The sequence below is a fragment of the Quercus robur genome, chromosome 12 (genome assembly GCF_932294415.1).
Source record: "Quercus robur chromosome 12, dhQueRobu3.1, whole genome shotgun sequence".
Classification (NCBI taxonomy): domain Eukaryota; kingdom Viridiplantae; phylum Streptophyta; class Magnoliopsida; order Fagales; family Fagaceae; genus Quercus; species Quercus robur.
The window spans coordinates 9,005,316-9,029,892 of record NC_065545.1 but is presented as its reverse complement, the minus strand read 5'-3'; the positions used below and the strand labels follow the sequence as shown (position 1 = coordinate 9,029,892).

The following is a 24,577-nucleotide window of genomic DNA, read 5'->3' as shown; positions in this document are numbered from 1 at the left end:
TTAACAGAATGGGTTGACAACTATTTATTATCTGTTTTAGGTTTAAAAAGATATCATTTAATTTCCAATCAGACGATACATGAAGTATTTTGAAGTTTGGTAGAAGATGATATCTAGAAAAGATTACAACTAAAAGTCAAAATATTCCTTCATTTTAGGTAAACCCTATCTTAAATTTAAAACATATCTTTATTTAAAACTGAAAAAATGAAAGCAAGCTGATCTGACAAAACTCTCACATCTTCCTCCACTCCTAATCACAAAAGATGATGAGTGTTTTTATCTTCACCCTCAGAGTCACCCTCATACTCACCCTCAGAGTCACCCTATGGGGGTTGCTCAGATTTAATATGGGATTTGGTAGATTGCATGTCTTATCTGACTGATGAAAGTGAGGTGACAAAGCCAGGCCCTGATTGTTGCACTGCGTTTGAATTAACAATGAATACCGATGCTTCGTGTATTATAGAAGCCACAAAGATCGCTCCTTCCTATGATATTAATTTGAATGTTACAAGGGTCCTGATGATGCCTGAAGTTTGTCGTGATGGTAAATGATTTGATCTTTATCTTGTTTAATTTGCATACTAACATTTGCAAATTTCTACTTATTTAATGTGTTAATGAGTTGTGGGGCTTTATTTTTTTTGCATGCAGTTTCCTTGCCTCCTGAGTCAACTCCTGGTATGTGTTTAGGACATTAAGAGCTTAATAGTGATGCTCAAGTCTTTTTTTTTTTTTTTTTCAAATAAAAATAAAAATTTTGAGATTTTTTTTTTTGGATATTGTTAGAAAAATGCAGTTTCCTTACTATCATTCAAGGCATTTTTTTTAAAATAAAAAGATATGAGCTGCAATTGATTTTTCAAATAAAGGAATTAATCAACAGTGAAAGTTAGTAATATTTAATTAATTAACTTTTAGAGAAAAATAAAAATAAAAATAACGAAAATTGTATTTGGTTTACAAAAAATAGCTCGTCAATCCCTCTCTCTTTGGGAATGCATTGTGCCTATAATGTTTTGATTGTGTGTAATTAACTCTCTTTTGAAGAATGAAATTAAGATAAATAAAAATTATAATATTTTTTAAGCAGTGTTTTCAATTTCTTAAATTATAATATTATTATTTTCATATTTGATATTAAATTGTCATTATCAAGTTCATTAGTTTATGCAAAATTACTGATGAATATGATGTGCCAGTTAAACCTCCAATGACTCCTTCAAAACCATCATCACCAGCTCCAAAATCATCAGCAAAGAGTACTCCAGTGACACCAAGTTCCAAGACTCCATCCCCAACATTCTCAAGCAGTACTGGAGGTGGAGTTCCAGCCTCATCTCCATTGTCACACTCTGGAACCTATTCTACAACTGTTTCCTTCGGTGTTCTTGTTAGTATGCTTATTGCTTCATTAGTGATTTAGGATACGGTAAAAATAAAAAAAATTATTTTCATTAGTGGTTTAGGATATGGTAAAAAAAAAAATTTCATTGGTGGGTTAGAATAAGGTAAAATTTTATTCTCATTTTAATTAGGACGCTATGTGTTTTGTGCTTGAAGATTTACTTTCTTCAAATTCTCTAAATAATTTTTGGTGTTTGGCTTATTGCAATTTCTAATACTAATACTAATATTTGGTATTTTTATTATTATTTAGTATTTAGTTTATAGATTGATTGAAATCAAGGGGGCTGTGATTATTTATTTGCTTATAATTTTTTTTATTTTTTATTTTTTTTTTATAATGTTCCTCGTAACAGTCGAATTTTGAATTTTTTTTCTTAAGCAAAGGCACCCTAGATTTCAAGCTAGGGTGCAAAAGTATATGAAAAAAAAAAAAAAAAAAAACCAAATAGACATCCATATAATTTTAACAAACTATCAATCAAGATAAATACAAAAAATAATGATTTTTTAATACATTAACGCTCCGTTTATTTCGATGTAAAATATTTGTAAAGGTAAAATATTTTACATGCAAAATATTTTACAGAAAATATTTTTATTTTACGGTGTTTGGTTTGTACTCCTAAAAATGCAAAAAAAAAGAAAAAAGAAAAAAGAATTGTATGTTTCAATTTTAACAATCTCACAAAACCAAACCACCACCACTCCATCAACCACCCAAACCACCACCAGATCCGCACAAACCCACCTACCACCACCCTAACACTCCACTACCACTCAAATCCACAAAAAAAGAAAAAGAAAAAAGAAAAAAAGAGGGGCCAAAGCCAGCCAACCACTCACCATAACCCACAAACCCAACTCTCACCATGACCCACAAATCATTCTAGCCACCCAAAAACGCAGCTATCAACAGACCCACAAACATCCCAGCCACCCAAAAATGTAGCCACCTAGTACAACTCAAAAACCCAGCCACCCACCACAACCCATAAAACTAGCCAAAAATCTCAAATCAACAAACCCATGCAGTGGTAAAAAAAACTAGATCTGAGAACTGGTGGGTGAGTTGATGAAGGTGGAGGTAGAGTCGATGTGATGGAGGTAAAAGAATCAGTGGAGTTAGAGCTAGTGCATGGTCAGATCGAAAAAAGAATCGGTGGGTTTGAGTGGTTGAACCAAACTCGATGAGTGGAGGTGAGTCAGGCGACAATGGCGAAGGTGGAGCCGGTGATGAGAGCTGCCGGAGATGAGTGGCACCGACGAAACTGAGAGTGGCTTGGTGACTCTGGTTTGTGAAGGGGGAGAACTTGAGAGTGAGAAGGGAGAGAGTGAGAGAGGGATTGAGGTATAAGGGAGTATTGGGGTGAGAGCTTTAAAGCAAATGTAAAATGTTTTACCAAAATTTTAAGCGTAAAATATTTTACATAAATTTGCCTAGTTGATTTAGTTGATTGAAAATATTTTACTTTTGATTAAATATTTTACTGCAAAACAAACACAGTAAAATGGGAAAATATTTTATGTTAAAACAAACGGAGCGTACGATGCAATCATCTACCAAAAAAGATGTAATCATTTACCACAAAAAACACAAAATAATAATGTTCCTTAAGAGCATCAGCTGTTGCCAAAAAAAAAAAAAATCCAAACCAAAACTTACTTTTGCTACTTTAATATAGCATTTAAAACATTTGGTATTGTAGTGTTTTTAGTATTTGGTGTTATAAATGCTAAATATTTAGCATTTAGAACACCTGATGCTAGTACTCTATTATTGGGTTGATTAAAATTTTTAAATTTTTTTTTAAAATTTTTGTCTTTGTTAAATTTTTGGGTTGGGTAGGTATTAGTTGAGTTAGACTAATTGGGAAGGTGGAGGCCTAAGGTTTTCAAAGAGGGAGGCCCAACTCTAGAAATAAGAAAAATATGACCAATAATATTTTTTTTTTTCAATAGGGTAGAAGGCCCAGGCTCCCTTTGGTCCATCCCTAATCTTAATGTCAAACTTTTGAGTTAGGATGTGTTTGGAATCTTTGGATGTCATTTATTTTATTGAAACTGAAAAATTATTACTGAAAGTACTGTAGATAAATGTAAAAGTTAGTTGAAATAGTATAGTAGAACTCATGAATAATGCCAAAAAATGCAGTGGGGTCCATGAATAGTAGCAAAAATAAGTTAAATAGTGAAATAATTTTCATTTTTCATTCTAACCGAAACGAACACTTCAGATGAATAGAATCTCACTTACATGACTATTATTGCGGTTAAATAGTTATTATTTATATCCTTCTTTACTATATTGTCATCAAAGTCATTATATTTCTAAAAATAAATAAATATAAAAAAGAGCTCTCAAACATAAATCTATTATTATTATTATTATTATTATTTGGATTAATCCCTCTTTCATTTTCATTATTCTTATTAGTTTACTATTACCATAAACAATATACTGGCTTCAAATACATGACTAAGTTGAGTTAGCTATTACTCATAATGTAATGAATTTATCTTTTACTTAATAAAGTTATGAGTTTTTCATCATTAAAAAAGAAAAAAAAAATTCATAGTTTTCACTTTTCATCTTTAAATTTATTTGAAACTTATTGAGGCGATATAGATAATAATTTATCCCACATATGTGTCTATATATATATATATATAATTTAAAAAAGAAAAATTTTTAACTGTTCATAGTTATGTCAATTAACAGAAATTTGAAATACAATGAGGCCAAAATGCGAAAATCCTTGAGATTTGGGTTAGTTGCAAAGAAACTCCTATACAACACATCGAACACAATTTTGTATTATTGAACCTTTTAGTTTAAGAATTAACCAAATTGATCCTTCTGCCCAAATTTCATTAAACTAGAACCAATGAAAAGTGGTCATGTATTATAAAAGATTCATTTTTATGGAAACTTAATAAAAAATTTCAAATAAAATTATATATATATAAAAAAAAAAAAAAAAAAAAAAAAAGCCTACTTGCAAGAGTAAAAACCTACTTGCAAGAAAATAAATGAAGGAAAATTATCGGCAAGAGTAAAAGCCTACCTGCAATACCATCGTGCATCCTTGGTGTGGTGGTCACTTCATAATTATAAGTGCTTGTGGGGTGTGGGGGGTAAGGGTCGGGGTTCAAGTCTCTAGAAGGGAGTTTCACACATATATACACTTATATTAGGTTAGAGTAGAATTTCTATCTTATATAAAAAAAAGAAGCCCACTTGCAATTAAAGTAATTAATACAATACAATACAATCTTCAATGAGAATATTTGCTCGATCTATCAATTAAAGATATCGAAGTAATTGCTACACTATTTTAAAGGCTAAGGGCTAAGGCTAAGACTAATCCTAAGCCTAAGGATACCAAGTTGAAATATTGAATGATTTGATCTTTGTGTGTGTCATTCTTCTTTGTTTTTCCTTTTTATAATCTGCAAGTTCCTGCTGTCATCATCCAAATTGTGTAGAAATTGTTTATAACACTCCATTTGAGAGGAGAGAAGAAAAAGAATAGAAAAGAAAAATTTATAATATTCTTTTCATACCCTTATTTGAGTCTTAATTGTTTAGAAGTATAAGTGAGAGAAAATAACATGGCTAGTAAGAAACACTCATTTTCTTAATTTTTCCTTAAAACTTTAAATTTTTATTTCCCAAAATTAGGAGGAATCAAAAGGAATGAAATTACATTGAATAAAATTTCCACTAGAACTCTCCAAAATACTCATGCACATTCAGTTCTTTATTTTTAAATAGAGATATAATAGAAAATATTGTTATAAAATGATTTTTTTTATTCCTTCAATATTACTTCCAAATAGGATTACTTATATTTCATTTTTTCATTTTAAAATATCCAAACAAGATTACTTAAATTCAATTTCCTCTTCTTGTAAAACCGGTATCCACATTGAGTTCATTCTTCACACCACCCACTCATCCTACCAATGCATCAAATCCCCTTTCTACTAGAATAGCCAACCTCGCATTCTTTATCCGTTTATACCATGTTAAGTCTGTCAATTGGGCTGTCTCTCCCTTACCTGTCTATTTGGCCCAAAATCTTCAAGGACAAACTTTATTAAGTCTGGGCTTGGTCAAAGTTTGGGTTTTTATAGTTATTTATTTTTCTTTATTATCCATAATTTTTTTTTTTTGGTTGATAATTTGATAATTGAGAGAGGGAAAATTTAAGAAGATAAATTATAAGGTTTTTGACTATATATCTATATAATGTATAGTTTATATTGTATGAGGTGCTTGATTCTAAACTTGTAGATCCTAGCGGCAAGCATCGTGCTATCTTTTCTCTCTAATTTTTTTTTTTTTTTTGAATGAAATGTTCAAATTCTTAGACATAACTAGTGTGGGCTTATCTAAAGGCCATATATATCAAGCAGCAAAGTTAAACCATTGGAGAGAGGCTTGTGTTTAGTGTCTAGTTCCACTGAACATGCTAGGATACAGATATGTGTCCAAAATTGGAGATGTGTCCGCATCTCAACGTGTCCAGTGGAACTGACCATTGTACACAAACCCAACCCAAATCATTGGCACCGTGCTACCTTTTCTCACTCTGACTTTTTGAATGAAATGTTCAAATTCTTAAACATAACTAGCGTGGGCTCCTATCAACAAAAAAAAAAAAAGCTTGGGCTCCTATAAAAAAAAAAAGTAAAAAAACAAACGTGGGCTGTACTAAGGGCCATATATATCAGGCCCAGTATATATACATATATAAAATAGTATATTTTATCTAGATATTACTTCTCTATTAATTTCTTGGAACTCTCTTAGTTAGTGTGCGTTTAGCATGAATGAAATTTGCTAATTTATTTTATTATTCAATTTATTTTTGTTATTATTTATGGGTTCTACTACACTTTTTAGTACTATTCATGAGTCACACTATACTATTTTAGTTAATTTTTGCTTTTATCTACAGTATTTTCAGCAAAAAGTTTTCAGTTTTAACAAAATAAGCATATTCCAAACAGATCCTTAGTATCTTCGATGGAAGCACGTGACCATTGGATCAACACATTATTAATTGCTATATATATATAGATATATATATTATATATATATATATATATATTATATATATATATATTATATATATATATATATATATATTGTTTTTTTAACAAGTTATATCATTTCTTGACCACACCTTTTGCATATTCACCTTGTTCTCTACGGTCTCTCTAGATTTGAGGAGAGGGAAGGAGGAGGAATAGAGTCAGTGGTAGCTCCAGAAATATTTTCTAGAGGAGTCATTCAAATTTTTGTTAAACAGGTTGACATGAACCTTTTTGTAAATAATGTTTTCTTATTTCATCTTGATCATTTGGATGATAAGATGAAATATTTTTTGCAACTTATGATTCAAAGGAAGATTTTTCAAGTTAACAATAGGTTTTTTAGATAATAAATCTTAAGTAGGAGATGAATCATGCGGTATAATGATATTTCCTTATTAAAAATTTATCCATAGTACAACAAGAGAATAATGGATAAATATAAGTTCATTGAACATATTGTTTCTTAGTATATTGAAGATTAGTTTTGCTAAAATTAAAATTTGGAAATTATCTATTGCCGTTTAATATAATAAAGTTATTGATTATTATTGTTAAGTAAATTTTAATTATTATTACTTAGAATGTTTTTAATTTATTATTTATTAGTTTTGGTCTTTACTCTTTTCAATTATTTTATTTAACAATTCAACTCAGTTTTAACAACCTATTAGTCTTTATAACTCATTAAAAATAATGTTTATGTGTGTCTTTTACATTACTCTATTAAGAATTCAACACAATAATAAAATCATTAAAATAAAATAAAAATTTTCGTCACTTCCCAATTCCCACTTCCATTTCCTCACACTTAATTGTCTTTTAGTGTCCTTAGTTATTTACACTTTACTACCCATTTAATATATATATATATATATATATATATTTAGATTTAAGATCAATAAATTACTAATTTTTGTCTTTGGGCTTGCTATTTCTTTTATTATTATCAGATATTAGATCAAATTGGTTTGTTGTGGGATTTTTTTTTTCTTTTTGTTTGAAAAGGTCAAGATAATTGTTGGTGTTGAATTGATTTGTTCTTTTAGGGGGTTCAAATTTTCAATTTAGGGTGGTCAACTTTAAATATATTACTATGTGAAAAAGAAAAATTTCCTTAAGTCACGGGGTTAATAAAGCCGTTATCGAGTAGAATAGAGTTAGCTGAAAATTAGCTTAATTTTCGATCAACTCTACTTCATGATTTTGAAACCCGGATCGAACCGTATTGTTCGACCGGGTTAACTGAAACCGTCTACCAAAATGGTTCTTTTAACCTCAAAAACTGGTTTACATAAAAAAAACTTAGTGAATTGTGCGAATCGCAGTTGAACCAGTAGGGTTTAAAAACTGTGGACGGTTATCACAGTTTTGCAAGTTAGTGATTCAGAGTTTTTTTTTTTTTTTTTTAACAGTTACTGGTCAGCTATTGTTGAAGCTTCAACCTCAGACCTTGAGATCGCACCAACATTTCTTCTTATTCTTCTCCTCAGTCTCGCCTGCCCCTTCTCTCTCTGCATTTTTTCTAACTGCCGTTTCTGCATTTTATCTTTCCCTGCCTTGTTTTTGTTTGTTGTTTCTACATTTTCCTCTCATCCTGCGTTTTTTCCTTTGCACTCTAGAGTCTTCTAGTCTACTTTGAGTGACAACTTGCTTCTGTCACGCACTAAGTACATGCTGGCAAGTGTCAACCACCCTTTTTTAAACTTTATTGAGTTTAATCAATTTTTTAATGGTTTGTCCCGTCCCGCTTTTATTTTTCGTTTTTAAAATTTAAATAAATGCATGCGTCAATGTGTTATTCACTCCTTTTAAATTTTATTGGGCTTTGTTCTTTATTTTATCAAATTTTTAATGCTTTGTACGGTCAATACTCTTCTAGCTTTTATTTATTTTTTATGTTTAAAATTTTCATAAATGATTGAATATTCAAATGGGCTTTAGCATAAAGCAATTTACGTCAGATGGGCTTGAGCATGACTTAAGATAATTTAAACATAAGTTCTCATAAAAAAAAATTTAAAAAAAGTAAAATATTGAACATGAACAAAAAATAATTTAGGTTTGCTTAAGATTTAATATTTCTTATTTGCCTTATGAAAGTTATGATATAAAAAAGACATTTGAAAAATAGATCTTTATATTTATTTGGACTATTTTAGTTTATTTTTCTACTTTTATTAATTTAATATATTTATTTATATTTTAAATAATTATTACATTAATTATGACATCATTGTGATTCGACTCCAGTTCGGCTTCGGTCCAATCTTAAAAACCTTGAACCTTTTTTTTTTACGGTTTATTGAATAGTTTGGGTTTCAAAACCATAAGAGCATCCGTAGCAGATGTTCAAAAAATTATGCCATTTTACCACATCATTTTGCAACATCCCATTTATCGGATGTTTTATAATTCAATTCTATACATTAAAATAATATTTACTACACATTAAAATAATGTTTACTACTCATCAACACAATAAACAAACAACAAATAATATACCACATATCTTCCGTATTGTGGCAAATTTGCCACGGTACTGTTCAATGTTGCAAAAAAAAAAACAATATCCCACATCTACTAAATGGGCTAAAATTGGGTTTGGTGTGGGATATGTGCCAAATATTTAGCATTTGGCACATATCCCACATCTAGTGTGGGTGCTCTAAGTCTACATTACTCCCTCTTTCTTCCTTTCTCCCTCTCAATCTAAATGGACCATAACTTCTTTTTATTTTAAGGCATGAAACAAGAAAACATAAAATGAATTAGAAAGTCTAGAAGAAAGATCAAATTAAGTTTGATAGCCCTACGGAATATCCAGATGTCTCCAACGTCAAAATCACGATCTGATCATCGAAACGTTAGCAAAATTTCTCCGTACGATTCTGAGCAACATGAAGCTTTTCTTTAAGCATTTTAAGGATTTGGTCCCCGCATAATTTTAATTAAAAAAAAAAAAAAATAGTTGACACAATGAAGAATAATAAACTCTTATCCATGAACCTGACACATATATAGAAAAAACAAACCAAAACGCAACTCAAACCAATTCGCATTATAATTGTCCTTATCAATTCTCAAACGCCCAAGTAATTGCGAAGTTTCGTTTGGTACTACCGACTACGTATTTATTTTTATTATAGAATACCTGTGATGAGTGTGACCATCTTCTTGTTGTTTACTTAAAGCTGCATTATTATCTTGATTGACAAGAAAAAAAGACCAAAGAGGAAGATGCCTATTTAGTAGTCACTATTTACGCATGGGTTTCCCGTTTCCGTTGGCCCCCCATTAACGAAAGCAGCCACACAAGTCAAATACAAGTTTTAAAGTTTTTGGGTCGTGTCATTCTTCATTTTACATCATGGGTGATTGCATGGTTGGAATCAAACACACATCCACAATATATATATATATATGACCATTATATCTCTTACTTATTATGAGTGTGACGATGGTATTCGTTTGTGCTTGCGCAAGTGCGATTGTGACCAATTTGTAACAGAACTTGCAAGCAAAATGACCTCCATGTAGCCATCAATCTTGTCCTTCTTACAGGGGCGGAGCCACATAGTGGCTTGGGGGGGGCCGAGGCCCCTGCAAAAAAAAAAAATTTCCCATTAGCCTATGAAGAAAAAATAATTAGGCCCCCCCAACCTTAGGCAGCCGGCCCCCCCTCCCAATTTCTCACCCATTCTCCCAGGCCTCAATCAAAAATTAGTAACATCCTCAGATTAAATAAAAAAAAAAAAAAAAAATTATCTATTCTACTTTCAAGCAAAAAAAAAAAAAAAAAAAAACCCAAAAAAATTGAACTAAAATCTGAAAAAAAAAAAAATCACAAAGAAGCCCACGGCAAGCTAAGCCCACGGTGAGCCCAGTAGCTCGCTCACGGCAAGCCCACGCATTCTCAACCGTGAAAAAAAAAAAAAAATATTATAGAAAATCCAACCATCACGTCTCAACCGTGAAAAAAAAAAAAATATATTACAGAAAATCCAACCATCACGTCGCTGGCAGAGAAATCAAATCGGTGGCAGATACCACAATGCCCGATACTGCCTATACAGAGCAAATCAAGCTCAACAGCAAACCAAACTCAACACTCAATAGCAAACCAAACACAGAGAGAAACACAACGAACACAGAGAGACAGAGGTTTTTATCTAAAAAAAAAAAAATTCCCAAATACATAAATAAAAACCAAACCCCAGCAAACCCACGATCACGTCGCCGCGACGCCGCAGCTCGCTCGTCGTCGCCGTCGTCGCTCGTCCCTCATCGCAGATCGGAGATCGGCCTCTGCTCCGGTGCTCCCTCCGACCCTCCCTCAAGGGTATTTCTCTCTTTTTCTCTCTTTTTCTCTCTCACTGTCACTAAAATGAAAAATGGAACGAAATCTTTGTAGATCGTCGACGCCAGACGGTAGATCGGTCATCACTCATCGCCGTCGGAGATCTGCCGTTGACTAGTTGCTTCCTCCGCTCCGGCTCTGGCTCCAGCAGTCTGGCCCTCCCTCAAGGTTTTTCTCTCTGACTCTCTCTCTCTCTCTCTCTCAGTCTCTCTCTATCTCACCGAATGCTTTAGAGTTTAGACTGTTTATGAATCCTGTTCTGCCTAGCCCTTTTATTCTTTTAGCTTTAATATCATCTCACATTCTCACTCATTCTTTTTATTTTTTTGGCTGAATACATCTCAATCATTCATTGGTTGATTTTTTTTTTTTTTTTCCTGTTTGTCTTTATCTTATCCGGTTATTCCTCATTGTTGGTCAATGGTCAATGTGTTAGTTTTTAGTGTAAACCAACATTATTAAATAATAATTAATATTTATTCAAAAGTTAGTAATTAAATTATTAGCTATTATTTATTGCAAATTTTTAAGAATTGTTTAATTATTTATTGCTATATTTTAGGAATTGTAACAAAGGATATGTTATGCTAAAATTAATGACAAATAAATTAAAACTATATTGCGTAATTACCAACTAGGATTAAAGCATTATAATTAATGACAAATAAATTAAAACAATATAGTTTATTGTTATGCTAAACAACAATAATTAAAGTTATATAATTAAATTAACCAATACATTATAAAAGATAAATTAATTAAATTATTTGAGGGGTTATTATTAATTAAAGTTGTATTAAAAATGGGTCGACTGTTTAAATTATAGTAAAAATTTTGTTTTTTCCTTGAGTATGAATAATATTCATATAACGAAGCAAAAATTTCTAATTAAAATTTTATTTTTTAAAATTCTTTTCAGGTTAATTGAGTCATATTCTTAAAGTTAAAAGAATTATGAGCAAACGAAAAACAATTGATGCATTCTTTAAGAAAAAAGATGTTAGCAATTTAGAAATTAGGACACCTGTGGCTGTAGAAACAAATGTTAATACTTCGATGCCTGATGAACACACCTCCAAATGTCCAAAACTTCAATCTGAAGAGATAGATCGTGATCCAGGAACACGTAAACAAATATGTGAATTTCCTATCAACAAACAAGATGAAATTCGACGAGCTTATCTCATAGAAGGTCCATACCAACCTGAAAATATAGTCTATCCATACAATGATGATACTCATCGTCGTCGATTTCAACCTTCATGGTTTGTTTCACATAAGGATTGGTTGGAATACTCACCTACAACGGATGCATTATATTGTTTTCCTTGCTACCTTTTTAGTAAGAAACCAATAGGTCGTCCCGGATCAGATGTGTTCATTTCAACAGGTTTTAATAATTGGAAAAAGGTGAAAGATGGAATGAATTGTCCTTTAATTCGTCATGAAGGGAAAGAACCAAACTCTCCACATAAAAATGCTGTGAAATGTTGCGAGGATTTACAGAATTATTCACGACATATTGACAAGCTAATTGAGAAACAAACGTCAAAAGAATTAGAGAATAATCAGTTGCGGCTCAAAACCTCAATAGAGTGTGCTCGATGGCTAGCATTCCAAGCTTGTGCTTTTAGAGGTCATGATGAAAGCCTTGATTCAAAAAATAGAGGCAATTTTATTGAATTGATAAAATTGACATCAACTTTTAATGACAAAGTAGCTAGTGTTGTCTTGGAAAATGCTCCTGGAAATGCCAAATATACATCACCCACAATTCAAAAGGAGATTTTGCATATTCTTGCTAATAATGTGCGAAATGCTATTCGTGAAGAAATTGGAGATGCAAAATTCTGCATTCTTGTTGATGAAGCTCGGGATGAGTCGAAGAGAGAGCAAATGGCCATCATTTTGAGATTTGTTGATAAAGAAGGTTTTATTAAAGAGCGTTTTTTTTATGTTGTGCATGTTAGAGACACTACTGCATTGACTTTAAAGAATGAGATATGTGCTGTCCTTTCTCGTTATAACCTCCACATTGAAAATATTCGAGGTCAAGGATATGATGGGGCTAGTAACATGCGTGGTGAATGGAATGGATTACAAGCTCTTTTTCTTAAAGATTGTCCATATGCTTATTATGTACATTGTATGGCTCATAGGTTGCAATTAGCTCTAGTTACAGCATCTAGAGAAGTAAAAGATGTTCATCAATTCTTTGATCATTTGGTCAATATTATCAATATTGTTGTTGGTTCTAGTAAGCGTAGTGATGAATTGCAACATGCTCAAGCAGAACAAGTTGAGAATATGATTGCTTCTAATGAAATTGAGACTGGAAGAGGTGCAAACCAGATTGGTACTTTGCAACGAGCTGGAGATACTAGGTGGGGATCTCATTTTCAATCTATTTGTAGTTTGATTAAAATGTTTGATGCTACTTGCAAAGTTATCAACACTATTTCTGAGGAAGGAGCTAATTATAAACAACGCGGTGATGCCGAGGGAGCTTATCAGGTATTAACATCATTTGAATTTATTTTAATCTTGCATTTGATGAAAGAGATAATGGGAATTACTAATGTTCTTTGTCAAGCTTTGTAACAACAATCTCAAGACCTTTTAAATGCCATGCATTTAGTTTCAACTACAAAATCACTTATTCAAAAGTTGAGAGATGATGGATGGGAGCCTTTACTGGCTAGTGTTATATCATTTTGTGAGCAACATGAAATTGATATTCCTGATATGAATGCTCGTTACACTAAAGGTCGAGGTAGATATCGTCGTCAAGATGACGATTTAACAATGGAACATCATTTTAGAATTGGCATATTTACAGTTGCAATAGACTTTCAATTGCAAGAATTGAAAAGTAGATTTTGTGAGCTAACAACGAAACTTGTCATTCTTAGTTCAGCTTTAAATCCCAAGTATGCTTTTAGATTATTCAAGATTGTTGATATATGCAATTTGGTTAAGAAATATTATCCTCAAGATTTCACTGAACATGAACAAGAACTTTTGGAGTCTCAATTGCGACATTATGAGCTTGATGTGATAAAACATCCAGATTTTCAGAATATGAGTACAATTTCCGAGCTATGTAGGGGATTAAAAATTTCAGGAAAGTCTCACATATATTTTTTGATTGATAGACTTATTCGTCTTGTGTTGACCCTTCCAGTTTCTCAGCTATGAAGTTGTTAAAAACAAGACTTCGCAATAGAATGGAGGATGAGTTTTTGGCAGATAATATGATAATTTATATAGAGAAGGAAATTTCAGGGAATTTCACTATAGAGATGATAATGGATGAATTTTATTCCATGAAAAATCGTCGTCAGGCATGATTTGATTCGGTTGATGACCCGACCTGACCCGAATAATGGGAGATTTACTGAGGCTTAGTCCATGGAGCGGAGGCTTGGGCCTACAAAAATTTTTTGGCCCGTTTTGTAACCCATTGTGAATCCTGTGCGCAGGATATAAAAGCTGTTTTTTTTGGTGATTGGGGTTTTGTCTTGTTGTTGTTTTTGAGAAAGAAAAACACTGTAGCCGCACATTGTAATTTTCTTTGATAATAGTGAAATCCCTGCAACTCTGTGGACGTAGGCAAATTGCCGAACCACGTAAATACTGTCTTGTGCGTGTGATTGTTTTACTTTTGGCGTTTTGTTTTTTCTATTTTTTTGTTTCTCACAGGTTTGAAATTTCGGTCGAATTCCCAACATGTTCAAGTATATAATAATATATAAAAGTTGATAATTTTGTATCCAATAGACTTAAAAATTATATTTGGTATATCTCTGTTACAACCTGGCCCCCCCAAGCATGTATTCCTGGCTACGCCCCTGCCTTCTTAATAGTTATTTCGTACATGTTCGGTAAATCTTAGATGCATTTGTTTTTTAATGCTGCTGATCAATTGAAGGACATTATTGCGGGATACTCACTACAAAACGCGGGGGCCTTGGGCCGCGTTTTTTAAGCCGCGGCCATAAAAAACGCGGCCCAAGGTAAGCCTAAAGCCCCGTTTTTAAAAACGCGGCCCAAGGGAGAACTTAAGGTCGCTTTTTTCTCGCGGGGCCATAGGCAGGTTCTGAGGCCGCGTTTTTTAGAGAAAAAAACGCGGCCGAAGGACTTCCGCATTTTACTTTTCTGCAAACTCTTTTTTTTTTTTTTTTTTTTTTTTGGATTTCTTTTACTGTGGCCGCATTTTTAAAATGCGGCCCAAGGTTAGCCTAAAGCCCCGTTTTGAAAAATGCGGCCCAAGACCGAACCTTAAGGTCGCGTTTTTCTCGCGGGGCCATAGGCTGGTTCTGAGGCCGCGTTTTTTAGAGAAAAAAACGCTGCCTAAGGACTTCCGCATTTTACTTTTCTGCAAACTCGTTTTTTTTTTTTTTTTGGATTTCTTTTACTGTGGCCGCATTTTTAAAATGCGGCCCAAGGTTAGCCTAAAGCCCCGTTTTAAGTGCAGAACCTTAGGCCGCGTTTTAAGTGCGGCCTAAGACTGAACCTTAGGCCACGGTTAAAACGCGGCTTAAATGAGTGTAACAGGCCGTCACAATGGGAGGTATGGCCGCACTTTTTAAACGCGGCCTAAGGTTGAACCTTGGGCTGCGTTTTAAACGTGGCCTAAGGTTCACCCTTGGGTTGCGTTTTAAACGCGGCCTAAGGTTGAACCTTGGGCTGCGTTTTAAACGCGGCTTAAGGTTCAACCTTAGGCTGCGTTCAAAACGTGGCCTAAGCCCGTACCCTTAGGCCGCGTTTTAAACGGGGCTATAGGGCCCGGGCTTGGGCCGCGGTTAAAAAGTGCGGCCATAGGACCATCAGTCCTATAGTCATGGGTTTTAGGCCACATTAGAAACCGCGGCCTAAAAAAACGTGGCTATAGGCTATAGCCACGTTTTTTTGGCATGTAGCCGCGTTTTAAAAACGCGGCCAGAGGTCCTTTTTTTTGTAGTGACTTATGAATTATGATGTTGGTGTTGGTGAGGGTTATCTAGAAGACTGTTATGCACCTCCAAATACGACTCAACTACTCCCGCGCGTGGTCAAAACTTAACAGTTTTAAGCTAACAAACAGTTCTCTCGTGTTGAAACTGTGTTTCTGTTCTGTCCCCATCGCCCTCCATTTGCAACCATTGTGAGTTCGCACCATTGGAGAGTCGTGGCGATCGAATGAAAGTGACAATTTAGTGAATTACTCACCTTGTGAAAAAGGTCGAGATAAAAATTGTGTTCCTAGCAATAAGGCCAATTCTCTCTTATTATTGTTATTAATCGCTAACCCGTACGATGTACAGGAAAACCTTGCATAAATATATAATGTATTATGAAACAAATGATATATTAATTAATAAGTTTAATAAATAAGGGTCTATGATTTGGCCCATGGGATCAAGTCAAATTCGGCTCAATTACTAACACATGACATGAGGAAAAGTAAAATCTATTAGGTTAGACTAAGTTTAATTCATATTTCTTAATCCAATACAATGCATGGGAAAATTTTACATAAATGTATAATGTATTATGTATAAAATTTAGAGCTGAAATTATTAAAACAAAATAAAAAAATATATGGCTACACAACAAAAAAATATAACAAATAGATGGAGTTACCCTCAGAAGACTAATCCATGGCTATAGTTGATAGGTTCAGTCATTGCAAAAAATGAATCCAAAAATTCAAATGTTAAAACTTCCAAAAAGCTAAAAATATAAAAGAAATTTAACATACAAAGCTTAGAAAATATTGAACAAAACAAAAAATATATGAATGTGGCTACTCTATAGAGAAATATATCTACAACTGTTGAAATCTATTAAAATTTTTCAGATTTTGAAAAAAAAAAAGAAAGTGGAAAATCAAAGAACCAGATGTCAAAACTTCCAAAAGTCCAAAAAAATAATAAAGAAAAAGATGATGATTTAGAGCCAAGAAATTATTGAAAAAAAAAAATATAACTATACAACAGAGAAATATAAGAGATGAGGTATTAATTTAAGATATTGCAAAAATAAACCCAATAATTTAGAAGTTAAAACTTTCAAAAGGCCATAAAAATTAGCATTCAGAAAATTCAGTCTAAAAAGTATTGAAACAAAACAAAGTATATAAGACTACACTACAAATAAATACAAGAGAGAGATAAGGTACCCTCAAGAGAACAATCCATGACTATAGCTATTGAAATCTGGCAAACATATTCAAATATTGTAAAAAATGAACCAAAAAAATTCAAAAGTCAAAAATTTCAAAATGCCTTAAAAATTAGCAAATCAAAAGATTCAATCCGAAATACTATATTTGATTATACAAGCAACATAAGCAGAATTCCTGTCAAAAACATATTCTTTGTGTTTAGATTATAAAGGTACAAAATTGTGCTACAAAAACTTAGGGCCCGTTTGGTATGTGTGTTTAAACAACATTTTTTAGTTTTTTTTAGAAATACATATGGGTGAAAAAGTGTACAACTTTTTGAAAACCAAAAACTATGTGCAACTTTTTGAAATACATGTGTTTAAACTCGCGTTCCAAATGGGGCCTTACTTTTTGAAAACCAAAAAAAATAAAAAATTGAATTGTGGAAAAGAAGCCACTGTACAACTTAATTAACAACACCTTAATGGTCCTAGAAGTCATAAATTAACAACAATAACGTAAAAACATGAGAAAAGAAACAGTATATAGAGATACCAAAAACTAAACTGGACTGAAGAGATTGAGAGAGATATTGATAATAACCTTTGCTGCCTCACTAATCACTCTCTCCTAATTCAATTGAAATAAGAAAACCTGACACGATGACTATCTATTTCTTGAACCTAATGTCATCAAAATTCTTATTGAAATAGGATACATGTTGATTTAGGAGACTTTCGCAAGTTCACCTGGTTTAACATTTAAACTTTAAAATACCACAATCCTTAGTATAGCATGTTCTAATTTTTTTTTAGCATGTTTTAAAAAAAATAAAATAAAAAATAAAACGATTGATGATGTTGCAAGATAATCTTAAATAAATTAAGAAACTACACCATTGCATGATTTTTTGCTCTTACAAATTTGGACTTGAGTTTGAATTTAAGTTAGACTTATTAGAGAGATAGAGTTTCACTTCTTATTAAGTTTGAGTTAAAAAAAAATAATTTTGTTTAAAAGTAATGATGAGTTTGAGTTTAAGTTGGACTAAACAAAAATAATTTATTTAAATAAAATAATAATTTTATTTAAATATTGTGCTGACGCAAAAAATTGTGAGAGTTTCAAACACTTCGATGATTATTATTATTATTATTATTATTATTATTATTTTATTTGTTTTCCGCGTGTACTTACTACAAATCCTCATAAATATTAAAGATGTAAAGTGCTGTCTCTAAGTTTGATGGAGGACAGTGGTGGATGGGTTTAGGTAGCGGGCAACAATGGTTGTTGATGGTTAGGGGCGACGAGGATGGTGGGTTGGATATATTACACGATTTTCCGACTAGTAATATTGATTTGATCTGAAGTGAAATAGGAGTGTAGAGTAACTAGAGTTATCCATATGAAGGTTGAACATTATTTTATTGTTAGAACATTAGCGTGTGATGCCACGAAGAGCTATGAGCCAATGGCTTCTTGTTCTTTAATTAAACTAGTTATAGGCCCGTGCGTTGCACGGTTTTATGAAAAAGCTTATTAAATAAATGTATAAATGATTATATATTTTAATAGATTCAATAAAGAAAAAAGAAAAAAAATTATCAAGTGTAAATAATTATCTCACTAAAATAAGGGGTAAGATTTCTTCCTAAAACTAAATTAAATTGATAATTATTGAATTTTAAATTGATAATTATTTTAAAAAAAATGTACTAAACAATTGATAAATCTAAAATTAATATAATCTTGATAATATTATAAATTAAAATTAAAGTTGATAATTCAAGAATACAAGTGTAGAACATCTTGATAATTTGATGTAACATAAAAATCAAATAAGAAAATTGTTAAAATTTTTCTATTAATTCTAACCATATTTAATAGATCAAAGCTAAGAAAATTAGTTTTAAAAAAAGGCAACCAATACACAAAACCTAATCAATTTAATAAAAGCAAGATACAAAATAAAAAAAGAAAAAAGAAAAAGAAAAAGAAAGGAGCCTTTAGAAACTTGACAATGTTTTCGAATGTTTTGAATTTATTAATTAAAATCACATGAAGACGGAAAACCAATAATAACACTAAATAAAGTAAACAAAATGAAAATAATAATAATAATAATAAAAGAAGAAAGAATGCACACTTGCATTGTCATGAGGTTTAGGCATTCACATATTGAAATAAGCTTCAATCCAAAAATGATATATAGGGTTATATATATTGGTAGAGTTCCATTTGAAATATAATTCATTTAAATCTTATTGAAATTAAAGATATCTATTCAATGTGTTTGTTTTTATCCCATAAAAATTGGAATTAAAAAAAAAAAAAAAGGTCATATGAATAGAATTAAAAAAAAAATAGTTGATTCAACATAACGTAACATATAAAAAATTAAAAAAAAAAAAAAAAAAAAAGAGAACGTGGTTGATAGCTATAAGGAATTTTGATATATATATATATATATATATATATATTAAATGTCGTCAATGTAGAAATTATCAAATTAATGGAGATATATACTATTTTTTGGGATAGATAGATATTATCAAATTATTGGAGATATATATCGTTTCTTGGGATAGATTTATATTAATCACCTCTTGAAGAATTTGGATTGTGTTTATCCCTTAATAATCAAGTTTTGTAGCTTGATATTCTGATAAAATAATATTAATTTAATAATATTAAAATTTTGAAAATTTAGATGATAAATATTATCTAAATTAAATTTTTGTATGTTAAATATTATCCCCTCATTTAAGAAATATATCCTAACAAATAAAAAAAATAATGTTAATCTAATATTATTTAATGATAAGAATAAATTACAGTCGCGATAGTATACTATTCTTTTTTAGTTCTTTAAAAATCTAAAAATTTAATAAAATTTTTACAATTTGGTGAAGTCATGTGTCGCAACCACAGCGTCTAAGCCCAACTTTTATTATTTAGCAAATATTTAATTTTGTTTTGATTTGATTTAATATTTAGCTCATGTGACCCAACTATGGCTGGGTTTTTTTAACACCACGTGAAGTATATACTTTTATATCCTTAAAACTAAGATGCCACATATGTTAGAGAGGTAAAGTATATGCCTTGTAACTCTATCTTTGAGAGCTACATTTCGGGTCTTGTTGGCCAAGGAAGCACAACACTATTTTTTATACGTAACCTTCATCTTCAGATTAAGTGACCATTTGGATAGTGATTATTAGCGTCTGCATTTGCATTTGAGGAAAAGTATATGCCTTTTTTTTTTTAGAAGAAGGAAAAGTATATGCCTTGTAACTCTATCTTTGAAAGCTACATTTCAGGTCTTATTGGCCAAGGAAGCACAACACTATTTTTTATACGTAACCTTCATCTTCAGATTAAGTGACCGTTTGGATAGTGATTATTAGTGTCTGCGTCTGCATTTGAGGAAAAGTATATGCCTTGTAACTCTATCTTTGAGAGCTACATTTCGGGTCTTATTGGCCAAGGAAGCACAACACTATTTTTTATATGTAACCTTCATCTTCAGATTAAGTGACCGTTTGGATAGTGATTATTAACGTCTGCATCTACATTTGAGGAAAAGTATATGCCTTGTAACTCTATCTTTGAAAGCTACATTTCGGGTCTTATTGGCCAAGGAAGCACAACACTATTTTTTATACGTAACCTTCATCTTCAGATTAAGTGACCGTTTGGATAGTGATTATTAGCGTTTGCATCTGCATTTTTTGTTTTATTTTATTTTATCTTTTTGAAGTGTGTTTCTGTGGCTGGTGGCTTTTCCAGTGGGTCCCATGTACTGTTCACGGAACCCACAAATTTATTTTTTCAACAAAACTTTCATTAAAAATGAATCTCATGGCACTATTCACACATTTAAAAATTATTGTTTCAGTGAAAGACCTGATGCACAGCTTTTAATTGTTATGATTTTTGTTTTTATCCACTTCGAAATATAGCAAGTGTAATTTAATTTTAATCAAATTAAGATTTTTATCCATTTAGAAATTATAATTGAAGAAAACTTATATTTTTTTTTCTAAAAATTTAAGAAATCTGTAATTTAGTGTCATCACTTGGTGCAACCACGACGTCTAAACCCAACTTTTATTATATATAATACTAGTCGCTAACCCGTGCGATGCACGGAATAGTTAAACAAAATTTATACACATTTACTTTTATTGGTACAATCATTTGAAAATAATTCTAACTAATACCCAAATGTAAGAGACGCATTGACTTACTATTTAAAGTAGCCTTCTGAAAAATTTACACATATTGTATAACTGAGCCTTAATTTCTCATCAATAATAAAAACATGGAAATTCAAAACATGGAAAGAAAATAAAAATTACAACAATTAATTCCATTATCTTTCATGCTATACTTTGTAATTGTACGGAATTAAGTCAACTCAATTTAAGTAGTTGTAATAAAATTGGCTTCTACTATTCTCTATTCTATAGAGATATGAACATATTGGATTTCTCAAACAATTACTGGTATTGCAATAAAATGATTTATTATTGAAAATAAGAAATAAAGAAAATCTGTCTATAGCTTAAGAAACATAATATAATAAAATTAAAGAGATAAAATTTTTGGAGGAAAAAATATTATAGATAATTTTAAAAACATATTATACACTTAAAAGGGTTAGTAATTTATAGCACTTACCCCCCACTATTAGTATACAGACACCAAGTGCGGTCGTCGTAACCCTTTGAAAGAACCTTCTCCAATTGGACCCTAAAAAAAAAAAAAAAAAAAAAAACACACCCAATTAACAAAATTGATCCAAAAGGGTCTAAAATGCACACAAAATCAATTCAAAAAACAAAAATATGAGACAAAGTAATTACTTTCCGCTACCAATGAAATTGTCTTTTGTATTGCTGTTCCAAACTGCAACACTTATCTCTCTAAGGCCTTCAATTAACGAAAATACAAACTTCTCTTGGAATACCGGAGTATTATGACCATCTATACACACACACAAAACAAAATCAGCATAACTCACTATAACTCTATAGAAGCCTCAAAAATATAAAGAGAAATTAAAATGGTTGGATTTGATATTTACGTTTGGAGAGGGAGAGTTTGCAGAAACTGTGGCTTTATATTTCTTAACTTGAGAGAGAGGTAAGGTGACTAGGGTTTTGAGGGTAAGGTTGCTAGGGTTTTGAGGTGTTATAATGTTTTTATTTTTATTTTTTATTTTTTAAATATTGTGCTGACGTGGAAAATTGTGGTGCTAGCAGAGGCTTCGGTTTTATATATATACTAGTATTATGCCCGTGCGATGCACGGCTTAGTAAAGAAACTTATATATAAATTATTATTATTTTTGATAATATAATCAAATTTAATAACAAATAAAATGGTAAAAATATTTTCAAAATTAAGTACATGGAATATGTATATTATGTAAGTATTTTTTTTTTGCAAAAAAAGATATTATAAAATATTTTTAAAAAATTATGGTAAGTTTTAAATTTTTAAAAGATCTTAGTATTAAAATTGTAATTTGATTGTGTGTGTGTGTGTGGCACTTAAAAATCTTTCCATTCTAATTATAGATAAATTTCTTGCATATATGGCCAAAAAAAAATCCATAAACTACCAAAAAAAAAAAACCATAAATTACAAAAAATGTAAGTATTTAGACTACAATATAAATGTAAAATTTTATCTATAAATTACCAATCATAACCACTTTAATGTTTCCATAAGGGAGGAGATAATCTGTATAATCAATTAAGAACACCAAATAAAAAAATAGTATCAATAATTAAGATAAATTGCATTATCTAATTTTTTTTAAATCATATAATTTAAGCAATAATTGAACTACTTTAATAGAAAAATAGAAACTAAAAAAAAAAAATGAAGATAGCTCTTCTCACATAAATCTCATAATTTCATATTGTAGATGAGCTCCATCCCAAATAGATTCAGTGATAATATTTTGACCAAAACAAATATTCCATAAATTACAGAAAAAAATATAAGTATCTAGACCTTCTAGAGTATCACAATCAAAATAATTTAAAAAATAGATAAATGAAAGTACATAAAGAAAAAGAAAAATTGTATTGCAATGTAAATGTGTAAAAGTTTACATATAAATTACCTGTGTCTAACTATTTTGATGTTGTCATTTGTATCTAGCCATCTTGATATTGCTATAAGTGAGGAAATAATCTGCACAATCAATTAAGAACACTAAATCAAAAAAAATACATCAATAATTAAGATGAATTGCATTATGTAAAATATTTTTAAAAAAGCATAGAATTTAAGCAATAATTGAACTACATTAATAGAAAAATGTAAAAAGTAAAAAGAAGATAGCTATTCTCATTGAAGAAGCCAAATCCTTCATTTAGTAGTTCTTCACTTAATTAGTTTTGGTTTTTTATGTATTGATTTTAGCATTCTTAAATAGTAGAGTGGAGTAGGTTTAGTAGAGTTTTAGTTCAACTCAATTTCTCTTGGATTCAAGAGTTTTAGTTCAACTCAATTTCTCTTGGATTCAAACTTAATTGGTAGAGCTATTTTCTTTTTACGTGTATTATTATATGTTTTTTTTATTGGCTGTTTTCTTTTTAAGTGTAGCTATATAGATTTTTTTTTTAAAAAAAAAATCATAAAAACGTGCTCTATGTTGCTGTTTTTTTTTTTAATTAAGATTTGTTTTTCAACTTTTTTTTTTGATAAGATTTTTTTTTTCAACTCAAACGTGTGCTATGTTGTAGGGTTTTTTTAAGTAAATTTTTATTTTTATTTTTATAAAGGATTAGATAAAGAATTTAGATTGAAATCAAATAAAGATAAAATTTTGATTGTAATTAAATTATGATTTTTATCAACTTAGATTTTACCTTTTTTTTTAATTAAGAATTTTTTTTATAAAGGATTAGAAGAAGAATTTGGATTGTAATCAAATCAAGATAGAATTTGAATTGTAATCAAATTATGATAGAATTTGGATTGTAATCAAATTATGATTTTTATCAACTTAGAAATTATAGGAGAAGTTAAAATCATATAAATGTGTACTATGTTGTTGGTTTTTGTTTTTATAAAAAATTAGGTTCTTTTTATGTGTAGTATTATTATTATATGTTTTTTTTTTTTTTTTTTTTTTGTTGTTGCTATTTTCTTTTTAAGTGTAGTTATATCTGTTTTTTTTTTTTTTTTTAATATCATAGAAACATGTACTATGTTGTTGGTTTTTTTTTTTTTTTTTTTTTTAATTAAGATTATTTTTTCAACTTTAACGTGTACCATGTACGTATTTTGTTTTTTTGTTACACATGATAATATAATTTAAATTAAAAAAAAAGGATTAGATGAAGAGTCTATTGATTTTAGACTTTGTTGATAACATTTTAGATAAACACAACTGCTATAGTTGTAAATCAAATATTACTTTATTTCATTACTTAATTTGTCATATTTATCCAAAAAATATGTATATATCTATTCTTAAAATCTAAAAATTTATTAAAATTTCTGCAATTTGGTGAAGCCACTTG

General features: G+C 30.5%; 3 protein-coding genes across 4 annotated transcripts in view; all 3 read left to right on the top strand.

Moving 5' to 3' along the window:
* Positions 1 to 24,577, top strand: part of LOC126710501 (ABC transporter B family member 11-like) — a 51,417-nt gene that overhangs the window by 7,407 nt on the left and 19,433 nt on the right. The gene's annotated exons all lie outside the window — the stretch shown is intronic.
* Positions 13 to 1,538, top strand: LOC126710506 (non-specific lipid transfer protein GPI-anchored 23-like). The gene is made up of 3 exons (XM_050410990.1): positions 13 to 550; positions 658 to 684; positions 1,206 to 1,538. Exons 1-3 carry the CDS (start codon positions 370 to 372, stop codon positions 1,427 to 1,429), a joined length of 432 nt encoding a protein of 143 aa, XP_050266947.1. The 5' UTR covers positions 13 to 369; the 3' UTR covers positions 1,430 to 1,538.
* Positions 12,296 to 14,071, top strand: LOC126708104 (uncharacterized). The gene is made up of 2 exons (XM_050407926.1): positions 12,296 to 13,387; positions 13,541 to 14,071. The coding sequence occupies exons 1-2, from the start codon at positions 12,296 to 12,298 to the stop codon at positions 14,069 to 14,071; spliced, it is 1,623 nt and encodes a 540-aa protein (XP_050263883.1).

Bases quoted from the DNA above. Each gene is read 5' to 3' on its own strand.
- LOC126710506 (XM_050410990.1), top strand. From the start codon at position 370: ATGTCTTATCTGACTGATGAAAGTGAGGTGACAAAGCCAGGCCCTGAT. The intron at 551-657 runs GTAAATGATTTG...TTTTGCATGCAG, and splicing joins GCCTGAAGTTTGTCGTGATG to TTTCCTTGCCTCCTGAGTCA. The intron at 685-1,205 runs GTATGTGTTTAG...ATGATGTGCCAG, and splicing joins GCCTCCTGAGTCAACTCCTG to TTAAACCTCCAATGACTCCT.
- LOC126708104 (XM_050407926.1), top strand. From the start codon at position 12,296: ATGAATTGTCCTTTAATTCGTCATGAAGGGAAAGAACCAAACTCTCCA. The intron at 13,388-13,540 runs GTATTAACATCA...CTTATTCAAAAG, and splicing joins ATGCCGAGGGAGCTTATCAG to TTGAGAGATGATGGATGGGA.